This window comes from Nerophis ophidion, linkage group LG03 (assembly GCF_033978795.1).
Source record: "Nerophis ophidion isolate RoL-2023_Sa linkage group LG03, RoL_Noph_v1.0, whole genome shotgun sequence".
Lineage (NCBI taxonomy): Eukaryota > Metazoa > Chordata > Actinopteri > Syngnathiformes > Syngnathidae > Nerophis > Nerophis ophidion.
The window spans coordinates 70,221,554-70,239,622 of NC_084613.1; the positions used below are offsets into that span (position 1 = coordinate 70,221,554).

At 38.7% G+C, this 18,069-nt stretch overlaps 1 protein-coding gene across 2 annotated transcripts in view; it reads right to left on the minus strand.

The window, feature by feature from the left end:
• Nucleotides 1-9,031: 9,031 nt before the first annotated feature.
• The window catches only part of cnksr1 (connector enhancer of kinase suppressor of Ras 1), an 80,574-nt gene continuing 71,536 nt past the window's right edge, over nucleotides 9,032-18,069 (minus strand). For both annotated transcript variants that reach the window (XM_061895969.1, XM_061895968.1), the window contains 3 exons: nucleotides 17,916-18,006; nucleotides 14,479-14,660; nucleotides 9,032-10,448 (listed from right to left, as the gene is read on the minus strand). In XM_061895969.1, the coding sequence (XP_061751953.1) occupies nucleotides 10,005-10,448; nucleotides 14,479-14,660; nucleotides 17,916-18,006 (717 nt within the window). In that variant the 3' untranslated portion in view covers nucleotides 9,032-10,004. The remainder of the gene's footprint in view (nucleotides 10,449-14,478; nucleotides 14,661-17,915; nucleotides 18,007-18,069) is intronic.

Below are 18,069 nucleotides of genomic sequence, written 5' to 3' on the forward strand. Positions count from 1 at the left end.
TGGATGGGTTGTACTGTTGTACTTGTATAGCGCTTTTCTACCTTCAAGGTACTTAAGGCGCTTTGACACTACTTCCACATTTACCCATTCACACACTGACGGAGGGAGCTGCCATGCAAGGCGGTAACCAGCACCCATCAGGAGCAAGGGTGAAGTGGCTCGCTCAGGACACAACGGACGTGACGAGGTTGGTACTAGGTGGGGATTGAACCAGGGACGCTCGAGTTGCGCACGGCCACTCTCTCACTGCGCAACGCCGTCCAGATTAGTACATAAATAATAAATTAGTGACATATTGCCTCTTAATTGGTCATTATTAAGTATTTATTAATGCCTTACTCTGCATGGCCTTATTACACAACCAGTAAGCCATTAACTAAGAGTTTTCCCTCAATAACCTCAGAATTATTGCTTATTAGGTGGTGACTTGTGCGTCTGCCTCACAATACGAAGGTCCTGGGTTCGATCCTGCGCTCGGGATCTTTCTGTGTGGAGTTTGCATGTTCTCCCCGTGAATGCGTGGGTTCCCTCCGGGTACTCCGGCTTCCTCCCACTTCCAAAGACATGCACCTGGGGATAGGTTGATTGGCAACACTAAATGGTCCCTAGTGCGTGAATGTGAGTGTGAATGTTGTCTGTCTATCTGTGTTGGCCCTGCGATGAAGTGGCGACTTGTCCAGGGTGTATCCCGCCTTCCGCCCGATTGTAGCTGAGAAAGGCTCCAGTACCCCCCGTGACCCTTAAGGGAATAAGCGGCAGAAAATGGATGGAGTACTAAGTAAGGAAGTTGTTGTATATGATTCTCCCATTAATACCACTTAATGAATAGTAGTGTCCAAAGAACACTAAATTAGGTCTTAGAATATGTTCCCCATACTAAAGTGTTACCAAACATCCAAAGACCCCCAAAACCGTTTTGTATACATGCTGTAACTACGAATGTACTCTACTGTAGTGACAGTCCATACCATGAATTGATTAACATGGACCCCGACTTAAACAAGTTGAAAAACTTACTCGGGTGTTACCATTTAGTGGTCAATTGTATGGAATATGTACTGTACTGTGCAATCTACTAATAAAAGTTGCAATTAATCAATCAACAGGCACATTCCTAATATGTAATACTTACTGTATTTTAGGCCTTTTTGGCATTACCGTAACTCAGGGGTGTCAAACGTACGGCCCGGAACAGGTTTTGTACGGCCCGCGGGATGAGTTTGCTAAGTATAAAAATTTGACGAAATTTTTGAATTTAAGAAACTGCTGTTCAAACTGTGTCCACTAGATGTCGCAATAGGAATATTTTGTATCTTTGTAGATCATGGGTGTCTAACTCTGGCCCGCGGGCCAAATTTGGCCCGCCGTTTAATTTCATTTGGCCCTTGAGGCAATATCAAATTAACATTAAAGCTGGCCCGCCTATAACACCACATTCACCGCTAATACGCATACTTGCCAACCCTCCTGATTTTCCCAGGAGACTCCCGAAGTTTAGTGCCCTTCCCGAAAATCTCCCTGGGCAACCATTCTCCCGATTTCCACCTGGACAACAATATTGGGAACGTACCCTAAAGGCACTGTCCTCTACAACATGCTGTCACGTCCTCTTTTCCTCCATATAAACAGCGTGCTGGCCAAGTCACATAATAAATGCGGCTTTCACACACACATACTTGGTCAACAGTCATACAGGTCACACTGAAGGTGGCCGTATAAACACCTTTAACATTGTTACAAATATGCGCCACACTGTGAACCCACACCAAACAAGAATGACAAAACACATTTCGGGAAACACCCGCACTGTAACACAACAGAACAAATACGCAGGACCCCTTGCAGCACTAACTCTTCCGGAATGCTACAATATACACCCCCCGCTACCACCAAACCCCGCCCACCTAATTTTTATTTTATTTTCGAATTTATTAGCCTGCGGAAAAAGTTAATGTTGATATTTACCTCAGAAGGCTGCAAATAGAAAATAGGCATTCATTCTTTAAATTACATTTTATTTAATATACCACTGATGTTTTTTCGTTTGTTTTTTGAAAGTTGATTTTGCACTATTACGTTATATAAGCTCTGCCTGTTCCATGGGAGGAAGCCCGAGTACCCGGAGGGAACCCACGCAGTCACAGGGAGAACATGCAAACTCCACACAGAAAGCTCCCGGGGCCCGGGATTGAACCCAAGATTACTCAGGACCTTCGTATTGTGAGGCAGATGCACTAACCCCTGTTCCACCGCGCTGCCCTATTTAAGCTTTTCTTGTTCAATATTCATTGCAAAACTTGTTTGGGTCCCTATTAAAAGGTTAATTTGTTCAATCTTGGCCCACAGCTTTGTTCAGTTTTAAATTTTGGCCCACTCTGTATTTGAGTTTGACACCCCTGTTCTAGATGAAGCCACATGTTAGTGCACCAGTCGAGGAAAATGAGCAAACTACATAATTAACATCCTGTAATTTGACTTTGATATTTTTTTTTATCTTGATGGATTGAAAATGAACAGCAATGAGTTGACTGATGCAAATTATCACATGATTTATTCAGGAAGTATAAATAATGACTAGTAGATAAAATACTATTAACTGCAACATGTAAGTGTAAAAAAAACAACAACCCAACAACATTATGATTTGTACATTTTCGGAATGTGCTTGTTCGATTTTTGAACAAAGATAAAGTCGTCTTTATTTTTAAGTTATCGTGCCGTGATTTTACCAGTCCGGCCCACTTGGGAGCAGATTTTTCTCCATGTGGCCCCCGATCTAAAATGAGTTTGACACCCCTGCCGTAACTTCTTTCCTGTGCGCATTGGTTTCGAAGAGCGGCTGTGGCTACTTCCGTCCACAACAAAAACAGAGAGTTTTGTCATCACTCGGTGAGCGTTCTCGAAGTGTTATCATGTAAAGTTAAAGTTAAAATACCAATACCTGTCACACACATACTAGGTGTGGCAAAATTATTCTCTGCATTTGACCCATCACCCTTGATAACCCCACTGGGAGGTGAGGGGAGCAGTGAGCAGCAGCGTTGGCCGCGCCCGGGAATCATTTTTGGTGATTTAACCCCCCCAATTCCAAGCACTATTGCTCGTTGTTTCAAATAAGCACATGCAAAAGGTCTGCCAAACAACTTTCAAAACAGTTTTGTTGAAAGAGAAAGTCATCGTATTTGAAAAGGAACGGAGATATTTAATGAGTTGAGATTTAGAAAAGTGGAAATAAGCATTTCTATCAGAGGTGTTAGTTTATGGAATAAACTTGATAGTGGAGAATAACAATGTATTTATTGCTGTATTTAAAAAATATATATGATGATGAAAATATATGATTTGGAATAAATTGTTTTAATGTTTGTTTGTTTTGTTGTTTATTGCCTTAACAGTGTTCTGAGTTGAACAACAAATGTTGGAACTGTGTGCCAAGGGGGAAGATAATATAGGACTTTACTTCTTTCTGCATGATTTATTTTAATGTTGATTGTTTTTTGTTAAACCTTGAATGGATGAAACAAAAACAAAATTGGATATTGGGGAAAAAAAACATAAAACAGTAATTTACAATGTCTGCTCTCACTGGGACTAATGGGATGGTTGTATCTTTCAGCACATCTTCTTTCCTTGAGCAGAATTATCCTTACTGCCGAGCAATGTTGCGACGGTCTACTGCTGCATTCCATTTGTTGGGATGCCATATAGCATCGGATTGGTAGCGTGTAGATTTTCAGTGTTGATCAACTTCCCGGCCTGGTGCCACCAATTTCTGCTACACTGGTGAGATTCATGATTTACAACACACTACTCACTTTTCGTCAAAGGCAATACAACAGCACCAGCTCAAGCTCCTTCTTTATTTCCTGGTGGGTCACAGCCAACGTTATACAAAACCAAAAACAAGTGAAGTTGGCACGTTGTGTAAATCGTAAAAAAAAACCAGACTACAATGATTTGCAAATCATTTTCAACCTATATTCAATTGAATAGCCTGCAAAGACAAGGTGTTTAACGTCCGAATTGGAAAACGTTTTTTTTTTTTTAATAATAGCTCATATGGAATTTGATGCCGGCAACATGTTTCAAAAAAACTGCTACAAGTGGCAAAAAACACTGACAAAATTGAGGAATGCTCATCAAACACTTATTTGGACCATCCCACAGGTGAACAGGCTCACTGGGAACAGGTGGGTGCCATGATTGGGTATAAAAGCAGCTTCCATGAAAGGCTCAGTCATTCGCTAACAACGATGTGGCGAGGGTCACCCCTTTGTGAACAAATGCGTGAGAAAATTGTCGAACAGTTTAAGAACAACATTTCTCAACGAGCGATTTTTAGGAATTTCACCATCTACGGTCCGTTATATCATCAAAAGGTTCAAAGAATCTGGAGAAATCACTGCACGTAAGCGATGATATTACAGACATTTGATCCCTGAGGTGGTACTGCGTCAAAAACCAACATTAGTGTGTAAAGGATATCACCACTAAGGCCCAGAAACACTTCAGAAAACCACTGTCAGTAACCACAGTTTGTCACTACATCTTTATGTGCAAGTTAAAACTCTACTATGCACAGTAAAAGCCATTTATCAACAACACACAAAAATGCTGCCGGCTTCGCTGGGTCCGAGCTCATCTAAGATAGAATGATGCAAAGTGGAAAAGTGTTCTGTGGTCTGACGAGTCCACATTTCAAATTGTTTTTGGAAACTGTGGACGTTGTGTCCTTCGGACCAAAGAGGAAGAGAACCATCCGGATTGTTATAGGCGCAAAGTTCAAAGCCAGCATCTGTGATGGTATGGAGGTGTATTAGTGCCCAAGGCATGGGTAACTTACACATCTGTGAAGGCACAATTAATGCTGAAAGGTACATACAGGTTTTGGAGCAACATATGTTGCCATCCAATCAACGTTATCATGGACGCCCCTGCTTATTTCAGCAAGACAGTGATCGTGAGATTTTGAGTCAAAACCTCCTTCCATCAGTGAGAGCTTTGAATGGTTGACTAAATACTTATTTTCCACCATAATTTACAAATAAATTCTTTAAAATTCATACAATATGAATTCCTGTATTTTTTTTCCACATTCTGTCTCTCACAGTTGAAGTGTACCTATGATGAAAATTACAGACCTCTGTCATCATTTTAAGTGGGAGAACTTGCACAATCGGTGGCTGACTAAATACTTTTTTGCCCCACTGTGGGTATAAATTGCAATCTAAGCAAACTAAATTACACAATACATTAGTTAATAAGTTTATTATAACTGTGTTTTTATAGTATTTTTTTGTTTCATCAAATATTAGAGAGATTTTTTTACATTTACATTTAGATACTGTATGTGTCGCTAATGATTTTGCCACATAGTATGTCCTTGCAGCGCTCGACAGTGTAAATATAAACGTTACCTTATTGTAGGAGTATATATAAATGTTTACTTTTTTAGTCAATTAAAACTGAGTTATCCTGACTTTGTTTCCAACATTTTCGTCTTGCTGTGTAGCTAAATAATAAAAGTATAAAAAAACAACACAACATTGCAACCGACAGTCATTTAGCACGCGTTAACTTTGAACGTTGTTATTGAATTCAATTCACTTAGAGCTTTGTTGTTTTCACACAGAAAATACATTTGTACAGTAAGTCAGCCAATCTCACACTTACCAACTGTTGTTGACACTTGTCCCTCATGACCTATTCATTTTTGCAAGAAAGACGATGGTGATCCTGCTTGAATAATTAAATGTCATCAAGTTGAGAACAGCTTACGTCATGTGCCTCATTCTGCTAATTAAGTGACTCATAGAATATTCCTAAAAATATCTCCTTTAACAGTTTCATTGCAATCGAGCACAAAGTGACAGATTGTTGAAATGCATTTTATTTAATGCAAAATGTTATTAATTTTTTGTTACACAGAATAAATCAATTTGCTATGCCAAAACACAGTTTCTCCTTATCCATTTAACACACCTTATGTAAAAATTACTTCTTTTTTTTTTATTTTTTTAATCCAAGCAAAGTATTAACACATGATTGTAATGACCTGAATGCACTGGTGACTCGCTGTTCATTACAAAAAGTCAGACGAAAACCAAATCATAGGAAAAATGCAGCTTCATTTTCCCGTAAGAAATCCAATAAATCCGTTCCTAACACCCACAAATATAACAAAAACCTTTTTTTGTATTGAATACCGTAATTTCCGCACTAAAATTTCACCATACCTCGTGTGTGTGTGTGTGTGAGACAATCATCGGTACTTTAACTTTAACTATAAGACCCTACTTTTTTCCCATGCTTTGAGCCCCGCGGCTGATTGAATGACACAGCTAATTTATACATTTTTCTTTGCTAACTGCCATAATGTTTTGCGTTCAACAAATAGTTTTACATAACACCGACAGACACCAAAAATGTGTGTTATTGTTAGTGCCACTGCAGGTGCTGCGGATTGAAAATGTATTTCCTGTTTCGTTCGTTGAACCGGAAAAAATTCAGCTATAGCGGTACTGCTCAAAGGAGTCTTCATTCATCACGTTGAGCAATATTTGGAAGTTTTACAATAAAACTGAAACAATTCATACTTACTAAACCGTGTGTGATGTCTGCAGGAGGGTTTTCATGCATATTTGTGCTTTCGTAATGAAATCAAGCTTGCCTCATTAACATTAACGAATATGCTAATACACATACAAGTGTCTGTATTAGTATTATTATTTACAATGGCATTTTTTTTTACTTCTACTTTGCACACCAAATCTGATTTGTTTGCCCTCAAGTGACACAGATCAGATTTTTTCATTGCCAGCACTGCAAAAACTGAAATCTAAGTAAGATGAAATACCCCAAATAAGGATGATATTTGCTTAGTTTCTGTCTGATAAGATAATTCTTCTCACTAAGCAGATTGTGTTATTGTTTTACTTGTTTTAAGTGTTTTGGTACTAAATGATCTCAGTAAGATATTAGAGTTTGTTGCTGAGATTTTATGACCTATATAGATTAAAACACACTTGAAACTAGAATATCAACTGTTGCAAAGTTGTGTCATCAACACTCACAAGTATAAAACTACTTTTTTAAAGTGATAATTTCTTACTTCAAGCATGAACAAAAAAATCATGACGCCGAGCGCATATCATTATGTCAAGATAATGGCACTAGCATTTACTTAATTTAAGAATATTTTTCAACATATTGAGCAAAAAGGTCTCATTTTTTTTACCAAGAAAAGTGCACTTATTAGTGACACTATACTTATTTTGAGGTATTTTGGGGTTAATTGAGGTTAGCTAATTTTACTTGTTTTGGAAAGTCTTGACAAGCCAAATTTTCTAGTTCTATTGGCAGATAATTTTTCTTAGTTCAAGTAAAATACCCCAATTTTAATTTTTTTTTCTTGTTTTTGAACACTGACTTTTGTAGTGAGTCTAAATTCTTAGAAATGCTCCAAATCAGATTCAGGCCACATCAGGAGGTAGTCCAAATCCGATTTGAATCTGATCTTCTCAAAAGTGACTTCAGTCAAAATGCAATGCGACCCATATGTGATGTTTTCGTCAAGCTATACCATTTGTGTGCGAGGGAAAAACCGCTGCCCACCAGCGGAAGTGGTTTCGGTGAGCAAACTCTTTTTTTTTGACGGCCAAATTGATATGAAATGTATATATGTATATATATATATATATATATAAATGATAAATGGGTTGTACTTGTATAGCGCTTTTCTACCTTCAAGGTACTCAAAGCGCTTTGACACTACTTCCACATTTACCCATTCACACACACATTCACACACTGATGGAGGGAGCTGCCATGCAAGGCGCCAACCAGCACCCATCAGGAGCAAGGGTGAAGTGTCTTGCTCAGGACACAACGGACGTGACGAGGTTGGTACTAGGTGGGAATTGAACCAGGGACGCTCGGGTTGCGCACGGCCACTCTCCCCACTGCGTATATATGTAGGTGTGGGAAAAATCACAAGAATACTTAATCTCTACAGAAGTGTTTCAAAAGGGGTTCCCTCAATCATCAGGAGAAATCTTCCTCCAAACACGACGAGTTGAGTTTATACCAAAAAGTTCTATTTTGGTTTCATCTGACCACATGACATTCTCCCAATCGTCTGCTGTATCACCCTTGTATCCATTTAGGTGAAGAATACTGAGTTGCATCCCAAGAACACAATACCTACTGTGAAGCATGAGGGTGGAAACATCATGCTTTGGGGCTGTTTTTCTGCTAAGGGGACAGGACGATTGATCCGTGTTAAGGAAAGAATGAATGGGGCCATGTATCGTGAGATTTTGAGCCAAAACCTCCTTCCATCAGTGAGAGCTTTGAATGGTTGACCAAATACTTATTTTCCACCATAATTTACAAATAAATTCTTTAAAATTTCTACAATGTGAATTCCTGGATTTTTTTTCAGATTCTGTTTCTCACAGTTGAAGTGTACCTATGATGAAAATTACAGACCTCTGTCATCATTTTAAGTGGGAGAACTTGCACAATCGGTGGCTGACTAAATACTTTTTTGCCCCACTGTAAATATGCTAAATATTTGGTGAAAATTCCAAAAAAGTTCAATGTAATCATCAACTACACCAAATTAACTCAATCACCTTTTTAACTGTTTATTTGCTTTGAACTACATAACTAACCAATGACACAATTACTATATGAACGACATGATATACTATACAAACATATACATATGATATATTATACTGTGTATGTGTTGAAATGTAGATTTTTCCTAACTTTAAAAAATTATGAGAAATGTCAGATCCCTTTTAAAATGTACGTTTTTTATTTAATATATTTATTTGTATTCTCAAAACTCAACGAAACACATTTTAACCTTGTTTAACTATATAAGCTATCTCCAAAGAAAATAATAAAACATTTTGAACAACAAAAATAAACAAATTAAGTTAAATAATAATTAAAAAAAACAACAAACACTTTATTATAAATACATCCCAGCTAACAACCTTTATAAAACAGTATGACAAACTTGCATGATCGTAATGCTCTGTTTTTATTATTCAGTAAGTCTTACAGTAATAATGAGGTCAGCGCTTTATTTTTTTATAGAAACATTTCATACATTTTCAAGAAATACTTAATCATGCTACAAAACTCTAAGAATATATTTTCTGTCTGAACCATTGCATGGTTCATAAACAAATATAGGTTTGTTTTAAGGGATAAAATGAAATGATTTTTTCTCAATAAAACAAATGTACATTTTCTGTGCAAAAAATAATCATGTATTGATAAACAAAACACATGTAGAGTATTTACATATCACATTTTAAAAGATATGTCCTATACAATAGATCCCCACTCATTCGCTCCCCTGTAAATTGTAAATAAGTATTTATTTATTTAGCGATTGGTTTGATGGCGCTATCTGCAGGGGGAAAAGAATGATATAGCCAATGAATCCAGTTGAGGGAACTGTCTTACAAGTATATTCCGTAAATATGTTTAAGAAGGGACTTAATGTTTTGTAAGTAAATATTGCATTCCTATAATTATTTTTTTGTGTGTAAAACCAAATTTTAAGTAAAAAATAAGCATTTTTATGACATCTTATTTATTAGTTGTTTTTTTGCCATTCAAGGGGGTTTTGGAATGTACTGTAACTAATGGGGGGGGGGTCTACTGTATTACATATTTTCCTAGAATAAAATTAAATACATGCTCCAGCACCCCCTGTGACACAGAAAGGGACAAGCAGTAGAAAAATGGATGGATGGACATGCTGGAATTATACTGACGATTGGCAACTTGTTCAAGGTGTAAACTTGAGCTGGGGCAAGTTAAGGTCTAAAAAATGGTGCTTTTTATGGACAATCCTATGAAATATTTCACAAGTAAAATGTGAATAAAACGTGTGGGATTTGAACCGGTCTTCCTGCTGTCCCGTAGTGGTCTACTCTAATACTGCAGCTGTGCAGTAAGTCCATGTCTGTTTGGAGTCCTTAAATGTAGAAGTAGGTTTCGGACGCCTCTCCGCTCTCTCGCATCTCGCTCAGCTGTTTGTTGATGGACTCCTGCAGCGAGCCCAGCGAGAGCTCCAACTCGGGACTGCTCGCCACCGCTGCCAGAGAGCCCTGAGAGACCTCCAGGAGAACATCAGAGGGCTCTGCGTCAACCAGCTGCTCTCCGTCGCTGAGGCTCAGTCTGTAGGCGCCTTTTGTCTCTACGTCGGGTGTTTCCTTGGCAACCGTTTCCAAGGCAACCTCATCAGCAGGCGTGTCCCGCACAGGAGAGTGGTCTCCTACTTTGGAGGCCCCGAGCGCAGCCAGTCTCTCGATTTCTTGAACGAGCTCCTCGTTCTGCTCCTTCCACTGTCGGTACTTTGAGGCCGTCAATGCAGAACCTTCCAGAATTTTGTTGAGCTGTTGCAATTCTGCTTCTTTAGCCTGAAGAACAATGCAGGTTTTTTTTTTTACATTAGTCCCTGTTTACAAGTGGCATTTTTTTGACTTTTTGGCAAAGCCCATCCGGCAATTTTCTGCCTTTGGGGATCGTACTTGAGTCGTAACAGAGGCGGGACACTAACTTCTAACTCCAGCTTCAATGGCGCACTGTGTAAGACCCCCCTCAACTAAATTGTACCAATTTGTATGGACTTATGATGAATATTTTGATTATATAAAATCTTGTGACGTAATATTTTCACAGTGAAATAATATTGTAGCATGTTGGGTGTGTGTATCTTAGACTTAGACTTCCTTTTTATTGTCATTCAAATTTGGCTTCACAGTACAGATAAGAACGGAATTTTGTTGCATTAGCTCATGGTAGTTCAGGATAAAAAAACAATAAGGTGCATAAATAAATAAATAGATCCCTTTACAGACAAATATATTGCACTTTTGCATATGCATCCATGTTCATGGATGTATGTTATATTGTCTTTATATTTCAGTGAGTAATCCGTTTTTGGTTGGAAACTGAGGGGATTATTATGATGCGTTCAAGAGACTTATGGCCTGAGGGAAAAAGCTGTTACAGAACCTGGAGTTTCCGCTGCAGAGGCTGCGGAACCTCTTTCTATCGCACCTTGAGTGAGACAGTGATTCAAGTTGAAGACCCGCTGTTCTTTTTTCCTGCCTGGGTATTTGTTTTGCAGCTATTAGCAAGTGACATATATTTTCCTTGATTTAAACAAGTTCGAGTTAGCCTCTTTGCTGTGTGAGTGTAAACTAACATGCCGGGGCGACACGGCCTAAAAATAAAATCTGTTTTTTTTAACACACAAAAAAAAAAATCACTGAACGATCATTTTCTTCTCCTTTTTCCCCCCAAAAAATGTATACAAATGACAAACATAATTCCTAACAAGTTTCACTTACATTTGATAAAACATCCAGTAGATTGAAATGGCACTACAAACACTAAGCAAAATGATTGGTTTTCATAAAGTGAGTTCTTTTAACAACAGATATAAATTAAACTTTGTATAAGACCATTTTCAAAATACTAAAAAGTTAAATTGAACAATTGCGGCTAGTTGTGACATATTTACTGTGATGCTTGTGCTCAAGTATTGATCAATATGCATTGTCCTTATCAAATGACTGTATTAAATTTAGAGCTTCCTATAGAGGCAAAACTTATTTTTTGAATAAAAAACTTCTAGAAGTACAAATGTAGCATTATGAGGTCTCAAGTGTTGTAATAAGTGGCTAAACATAGGCTTTTCCACTGTTTGAGCGCCACATCTTAATCAGCTTCAGTGATCATTTTCCACTGTGCTTCTTCCATAAATACACAATACCTCGTGCAAATGATTCTACGTCAGTAAAAAGCTTTTTAGCTGGAGATTGTTGTTTGATTCATAATGTATTGCATTTCCCCCACTTGTCTGGATGCTTTGGTTTCAGATGCCGGAATAAGTTTGTTGTGCTTCTGTCTTTTTTAAATAAACTTTGCAGCGTGCAGTCATTTGTTCCATACCTGTTGCCGCAAAACAAAACCACTGACGACACTATTCCATGGAACTAGCATCTCTCTATCTCGTTTGTGATAGCATTAGCCACCTCAAATAAGGAGGGGGGGGGTGGAAGCTATGGAAGCCTCTGGAGGTAAAAAGTATGCCGGTTGAGGTGGGCGGAGTTGGGGGCGCGGAGGTGTATAATATAGTCAGGAATAGTCGTGAATGCAAAGGATTCTGGGTATTTGTTGTGTTGTATTTATGTTGTGTTACTGTGAGGATGTTCTCCCGAAATGTGTTAGTCATTCTTGTTTGGTGTGGGTTCACAGTGTGGCGCATATTAGTAAGAGTGTTAAAGTTGTTTATATCACAACCTTCAGTGTAACCTGTATGGCTGTTGACCAAGTATGCCTTGCAATCTTGTTCGTGTGACGATAAAAGCACCGAAATGCATGCGTCCGGCCGGCACGCAGATAGCATGGTGTAAAGGCGGGCACGATGACATGTTGTAAATGACGTTAAAAGTAAAGCCATCACGGCACGCCTTCAATGTTGTAGCACGAGTGAAAATCGGAGAATTTTAGCCCCGAGTGATGATGTCCGGGAGAGGCAACAAAATCCGGAAACCCCCGAAATAATCGGGGGGGTTGGCGATTATGCAGCTGAGTCACATTAGAGTGGCCAAAGAGCCGCATGCGGCTCCGGAGCCGCGGGTTGCCGACCCCTGCCCTAGAGAATGTCACCTAGGCTGATTACACATGTTGAAAATACCACTGCCTGTGTGTATTAGTATTCCACAATGCCACTCGGGGTGTGAGATTTAAAATTTAAAAATAATGACTAATGCATTTAATTATTTCATTTTTGGATGCCATTTTACTGTGTCAAAGTGCACAGAGTTATCATTTTTTTTGCTAGGTACTGTGTAAAAGACAAAGAGGGATAAACACCCGATCTTCTGTTATGGCTGGGATGCGTCAATTTTGAGGCATCTGTATGTAGAGGGGGCTTTTTTTCCTCCACTCTTGGGCCAGAAAAAGTTCTAAAATTGGGCGCCCAAAGTAACGAGTGGTGCTCCTGAATTGAAGGACATTTTAAGCCCTTTAAATGACAAGAAGAGATTTCTGAAAAAAAATATTGAAATGCAAACAAATGCTAATCTTGTATATTGTATTGTAGAGTTTGATAATTCGTTTAAAAAAAAAAACAGTAAATGTAACAAAATCAGTTCAAATCCTAAAAAAAATAAAATACATGATAAAGTTAAATGAAACAAGGGTTATTTTATGTATTTTTTAAAGTATATTTTTGGGAGGACTTAGATGTCCTGTTTCCATGCCTGTGTATTGTATTGAGTAGAAATATACTGCCAGTAGGAGTTATCGCTTGTTGTTCTTTAGATAGTAAACTAGTTAAGCGTGAAGCAACAGCGCCTCTCCTGGTTGCAGCTAATTAGTGCTCTCCATTGTGCCTCATTAGTTTTAAGATGTAATTAATCCTTAATGAAGTCCACACATCATTGTTTTGTTTCCTGTGTGCAAAATTATTTAAATCAGGGGTGTCCAAAGTGCGATATGTAGCCTTCAGATACTTTTTTAATGGCCTGCCGCATATTCTTAAAAACCGTTACAAAAATCACATTCAAAGTGTAACAAAAGAACAGGGGATGGACAATGTATTTCTTTTAAGAGCCGATACAGATCATTTACTGATACCCAAGAACGATACAGGGAACCCATTAAAGCTTTTATACCTTTTATTTTTTTAAATGTAAATTGAGCTAGTTTATACAACTTCTGTAATTTTGGTTTAAACACCTTTTTTGAGACTGCACAACAAAGGGTGGCACTTTTGTGACATTTGCGCTACATTTAATACTTTTGTGTGGACTTTTTGCATCTGCACTGCAACCACAGAATCCCCCCACTGTGAGATAAATCAAAGTTTATCTTGTGCAATCCTATCCATATACTTGGTAGAAACCCTTCATAAACTGGGTTGGATTGCGCATGTCCGCCTCGATTTGTTAGCCTGTCCCCAATATTACGTTTGCAGAATAATTAAATCGTACACCAGCCTTACAGTCATTATTTTTGCTAATCCAGTGTTAAAATAAAGATAAATTATACAGCAAGGCTCAAAGTTCTCCTCCTCACCGGGAAAGAGTGGGGGCGTACGTGAGCTGGCTGTCTTGCTTAAGAGCAAAAAAAGCGCAACTACAATAAAACAAGGAGGACTTTCACAACAAAGTAAAAGAGCTTTTCCTAGAGAAAAACAACTTTGTGGTTTTAATACACTGCGCGAGACCAAATGATATTTATAATGCACCCCTACTAATAACACAAAGCTGACATTCTTTAGAAAATGTATATCTGTATTGGCTTTGAAAATGTAATATCAAAATGGCCCTTGCATCCTTTTTGTTTTTCCATTGTGCGTTCCTCGGTGGAAAAAGTTTGGACACCCCTGGTTTATATAAAACGGCGAGAAAAAGAGGGATTCGTCCAACTTACCTTAAGGGTGCTCTGCAGCGCGCGGAGAGTGTGTGCTTTTTCGTTGATGATAGGGTTCTTGTTGCGTCGAATAAATGACCTCCTGAAGTGGTCGTGTGTAAACGGCTGCTCGTGGCCCATCAGAGAAACTCCTCCTTCCTTGATATTGTTCAACATCTTGCCCATTTCGTCTTCAGGAGCCGCTTTTCACATTAAAGTGAAGAAGAAAAGGAACAAAGGTTTTGTTTAATGATTTTATCAGCACCTAAAGCAGTTCTGATCCAATAGTAGGGAGCATGTCAGCCCGCTTTATCATGTTTCACTTTTAGAGTGTTAGAGTGTCCACCCTGAGATCGGTAGCTCGTGAGTTGAAACCCCGGCCGAGTCATACCAACGACTATAAAGATAGGACCCATTACCTCCTTGCTTGGCACTCAGCATCAAGGGTTGGAATTGGGGGTTAAATCACCAAAAAAGGATTCCCGAGCACGGCCACCGCTGCTGCCCACTTCTCCCCTCGCCTCTCAGGGGGTGGAACAAGTGCATGGATCAAATGCAGAGAATAATCTCACCACACCTAGTGTGTGTGTGTGTGTGTGTGTGTGTGTGTGTGTGTGTATGTGACTATCAGTGGTACTTTAACTTGAAATTTATCAGCATTCTGCAGAATCATGCTTCAAACCCCGCTTTAAAAAGTTGTGTGCTACAAATTGTGCTCATTATAGCCATTAATTATTACTATTGAAATATTTTACCATTTTGTTTCCGTTTATACCCCCATTATATACTTTTTAAATTCCATCTAAATTCTGTACACTGCTGCTGGAATTTTAATTTTCCCGAGGGAACTCTCCTGAAGGAATCAATAAAGTACTATCTATCCATCTATCTAATCCTGACTTCCTCATTTTGATACAAACAATTGCACAAATTGTTTTATTGATTTTTTAGTTTTGTACTTTTAAGTGTTTTATATATTGGGCTGATCAATTACAATTTCCATCCATCTTCTTCCACTTATCCGAGGTCGGGTCGCAGGGGCAGCAGCCTAAACAGAGAAGCCCAGGCTTCCCTCTACCCAGTCACTTCAGCCAGCCCCTCCCAGGGGATCCCGAGGCGGTCCCAGGCCAGTTGGGAGACAGTCTATTTAACGTGTTCTGGGTATTCTCTCTTGGCCTCCAACCGGTCGGACGCGCCCTAAACACCTCCCCAGGGAGTCGTCCAGGGGGCATCTTGACCAGATGCCTGAACCACCTCATTTGACTCCTCTCGATGTGGAGGAGCAGCTGCTTTACTCTGAACTCCTCCCGAATGTCTTTGTGCCGGTCCCCAAAGTCCCCCCAATTTGAGTTTATTATAATATATTGAGCTTGTTTAGTCCTATTTTGCAATATCAAATGGTTCAAGTTGGTCAAAAAAATGATTTTAGTTTAAAAAAGGATTTTTTTTTTTTTTTTTTAGTATTTCAGGTGCACTTTAAACATTCTCTGTTACAGACAAAAAAAACATATTAATAAAAATGATTCTTGGTTGCGTGTTGATCTATATTTATTTTTTGGTTTTCTTTAATGTTAATGAGGATACAATGTTATGTAGGGATGTACTTATAATAAATTCATACACAAATTATTAGGGGTATAATGATTGATCAATATATCAAAAGATCGATTTATATTCCTAAATTTCAAGTATATGGATTTGTGCTTGGTAAGTTTACCTTCCGGAAGATAGGTATTGAGCCACAATCGTTTTAAAAGGGAATTAAACAATTTTATCCATACTAAGATATTAGGTCTATTTGCCCGTCTGTGGCATCATAAAAAAAAAAATGGCAGAAGTTCAAGAAAGGTCAGAAACGCAAACGCCACAAGAAAATATCCGAAATGACAACAAAAAAACATTCAGCTACAGCAGGGGTAGGGAACCTATGGCTCGGGAGCCAGATGTGGCTCTTTTGATGACTGCATCTGGCTCTCGGATAAATCTGAGATGATGTTGCTTAAAACGATAAGTGATGAATAATTTCACTTGTAATCACAGTGTTAAAAATAATCTTCAAAATATAAAACATTCTCATGCATTTTTAATCCATCCATCCGTGCAGGAAGTTGTGTTAATGGTAAGAAGTTATTTAGTTATTATTGGTTAGTGTGGGGCTTGCCCTCCTGGGGGTTCTTCAGACCCCCAAGCACCGACATGAGAGCCTGTTTCAGGGTTGCAATATTGTTTTATTTTTCAATAAGTCTCTCAGTTGTTTTCCAGCAATTGTATTTCCAGCCCCAACCCCATCTCTCCTCCTGGCTGCTGTTTATAACAGAGCGACAGGTGAATAGATAACAAGGCCCAGGTGGGCCATCTACGCACCTGTCGCTGCAGGCCACGCCCCCTCCACAGTTAGCTTCAGAATAACAATGTTATTACAAAGAATAAGAGACCTATTATACTCTAGAAATGTTGGTCTTACTTAAAAATGCACGCGTTTAGTTGTGTTCAGTGTTAAAAAAAAAAATTATATGGCTCTTGCGGAAGAACATTTTAAAATATTTGGCTTTTCGGCTCTCTCAGCCAAAAAGGTTCCCGACCCCTGAGCTACAGCATGCTTACAAAAGCCTCAACGAAGACAAACACCACAACACAATAATATAAAGCCACAAAACAACGTTCAGCCACAAAAGCATCGGCCTCTGGAACACAACAACTGGCAGCCAAGAAGCAAGGCATTACATCAGAAACACATAAATACAAAAGATGGATGAAAGCGGTTATGGAAAATAGGAAGCGAGGGATCTACATTATCAACAGGGATGAAGGGTCATACATGCTTCGCACACCTGGGACGCTGGCCGTCGTCAGGGATTTCAGGGTGGAGAACAAATACTATATGGCCTTTATTCAGCAGGTTAATCTACTGTTAAAATGTTGGTGACTGTACTTTTATTGAAATAGGCTTGAATGTTGAAAATCCATCCATCCATTTCTACCGCTTGTCCCGTTCGGGGTGAATGTTGAAAATGTGAAAAGAAAATGTTTCCTCTTGTTGATTCAACCTAAAGTGTTTGTTGCACTTTATTCAAATTAGACGTGAATGCATTGGCCATTAATTGTTGTTTATTTGGAATTCCTTTACAACAAATAACAAGAATGAAGAAAATCTCACCTTCAGTGTCCAGTATCCAGTATTAATGTCACAGTCATACTGCTTGATTGTTTTTACTAAAATGTTACTGAATAAATTTCAACTCACTGGATCGTTTCAGATGGTATTGTTCTAAAACAATTAGATTGTCCCTGAATAGCATTGCCGACCACAATTATAACATCGAATCGTAGTCAAAACAAATCGTTACACCCCTACAAATGATGCTGTTTATTGCGTGGAAACTGGGCAGAGGCAAAAATGTGTAAACATTGAGTAGTACTGACCTAAAGTAAATAAAATATCATGTTGAGTTTCATACCTGACCCTTTGCTGCCCCCTGTTGCAAGACTTGACAATGGCACCTTGTTGGTTTTGTGTTTGGGGCGAGGCAGAGTGCTGGACTGCACTTTCTGTCACACATATCAACAAACCTTTAGACTTTCTTTGTCCCACCCAAAAAAATCCTGTCTTTA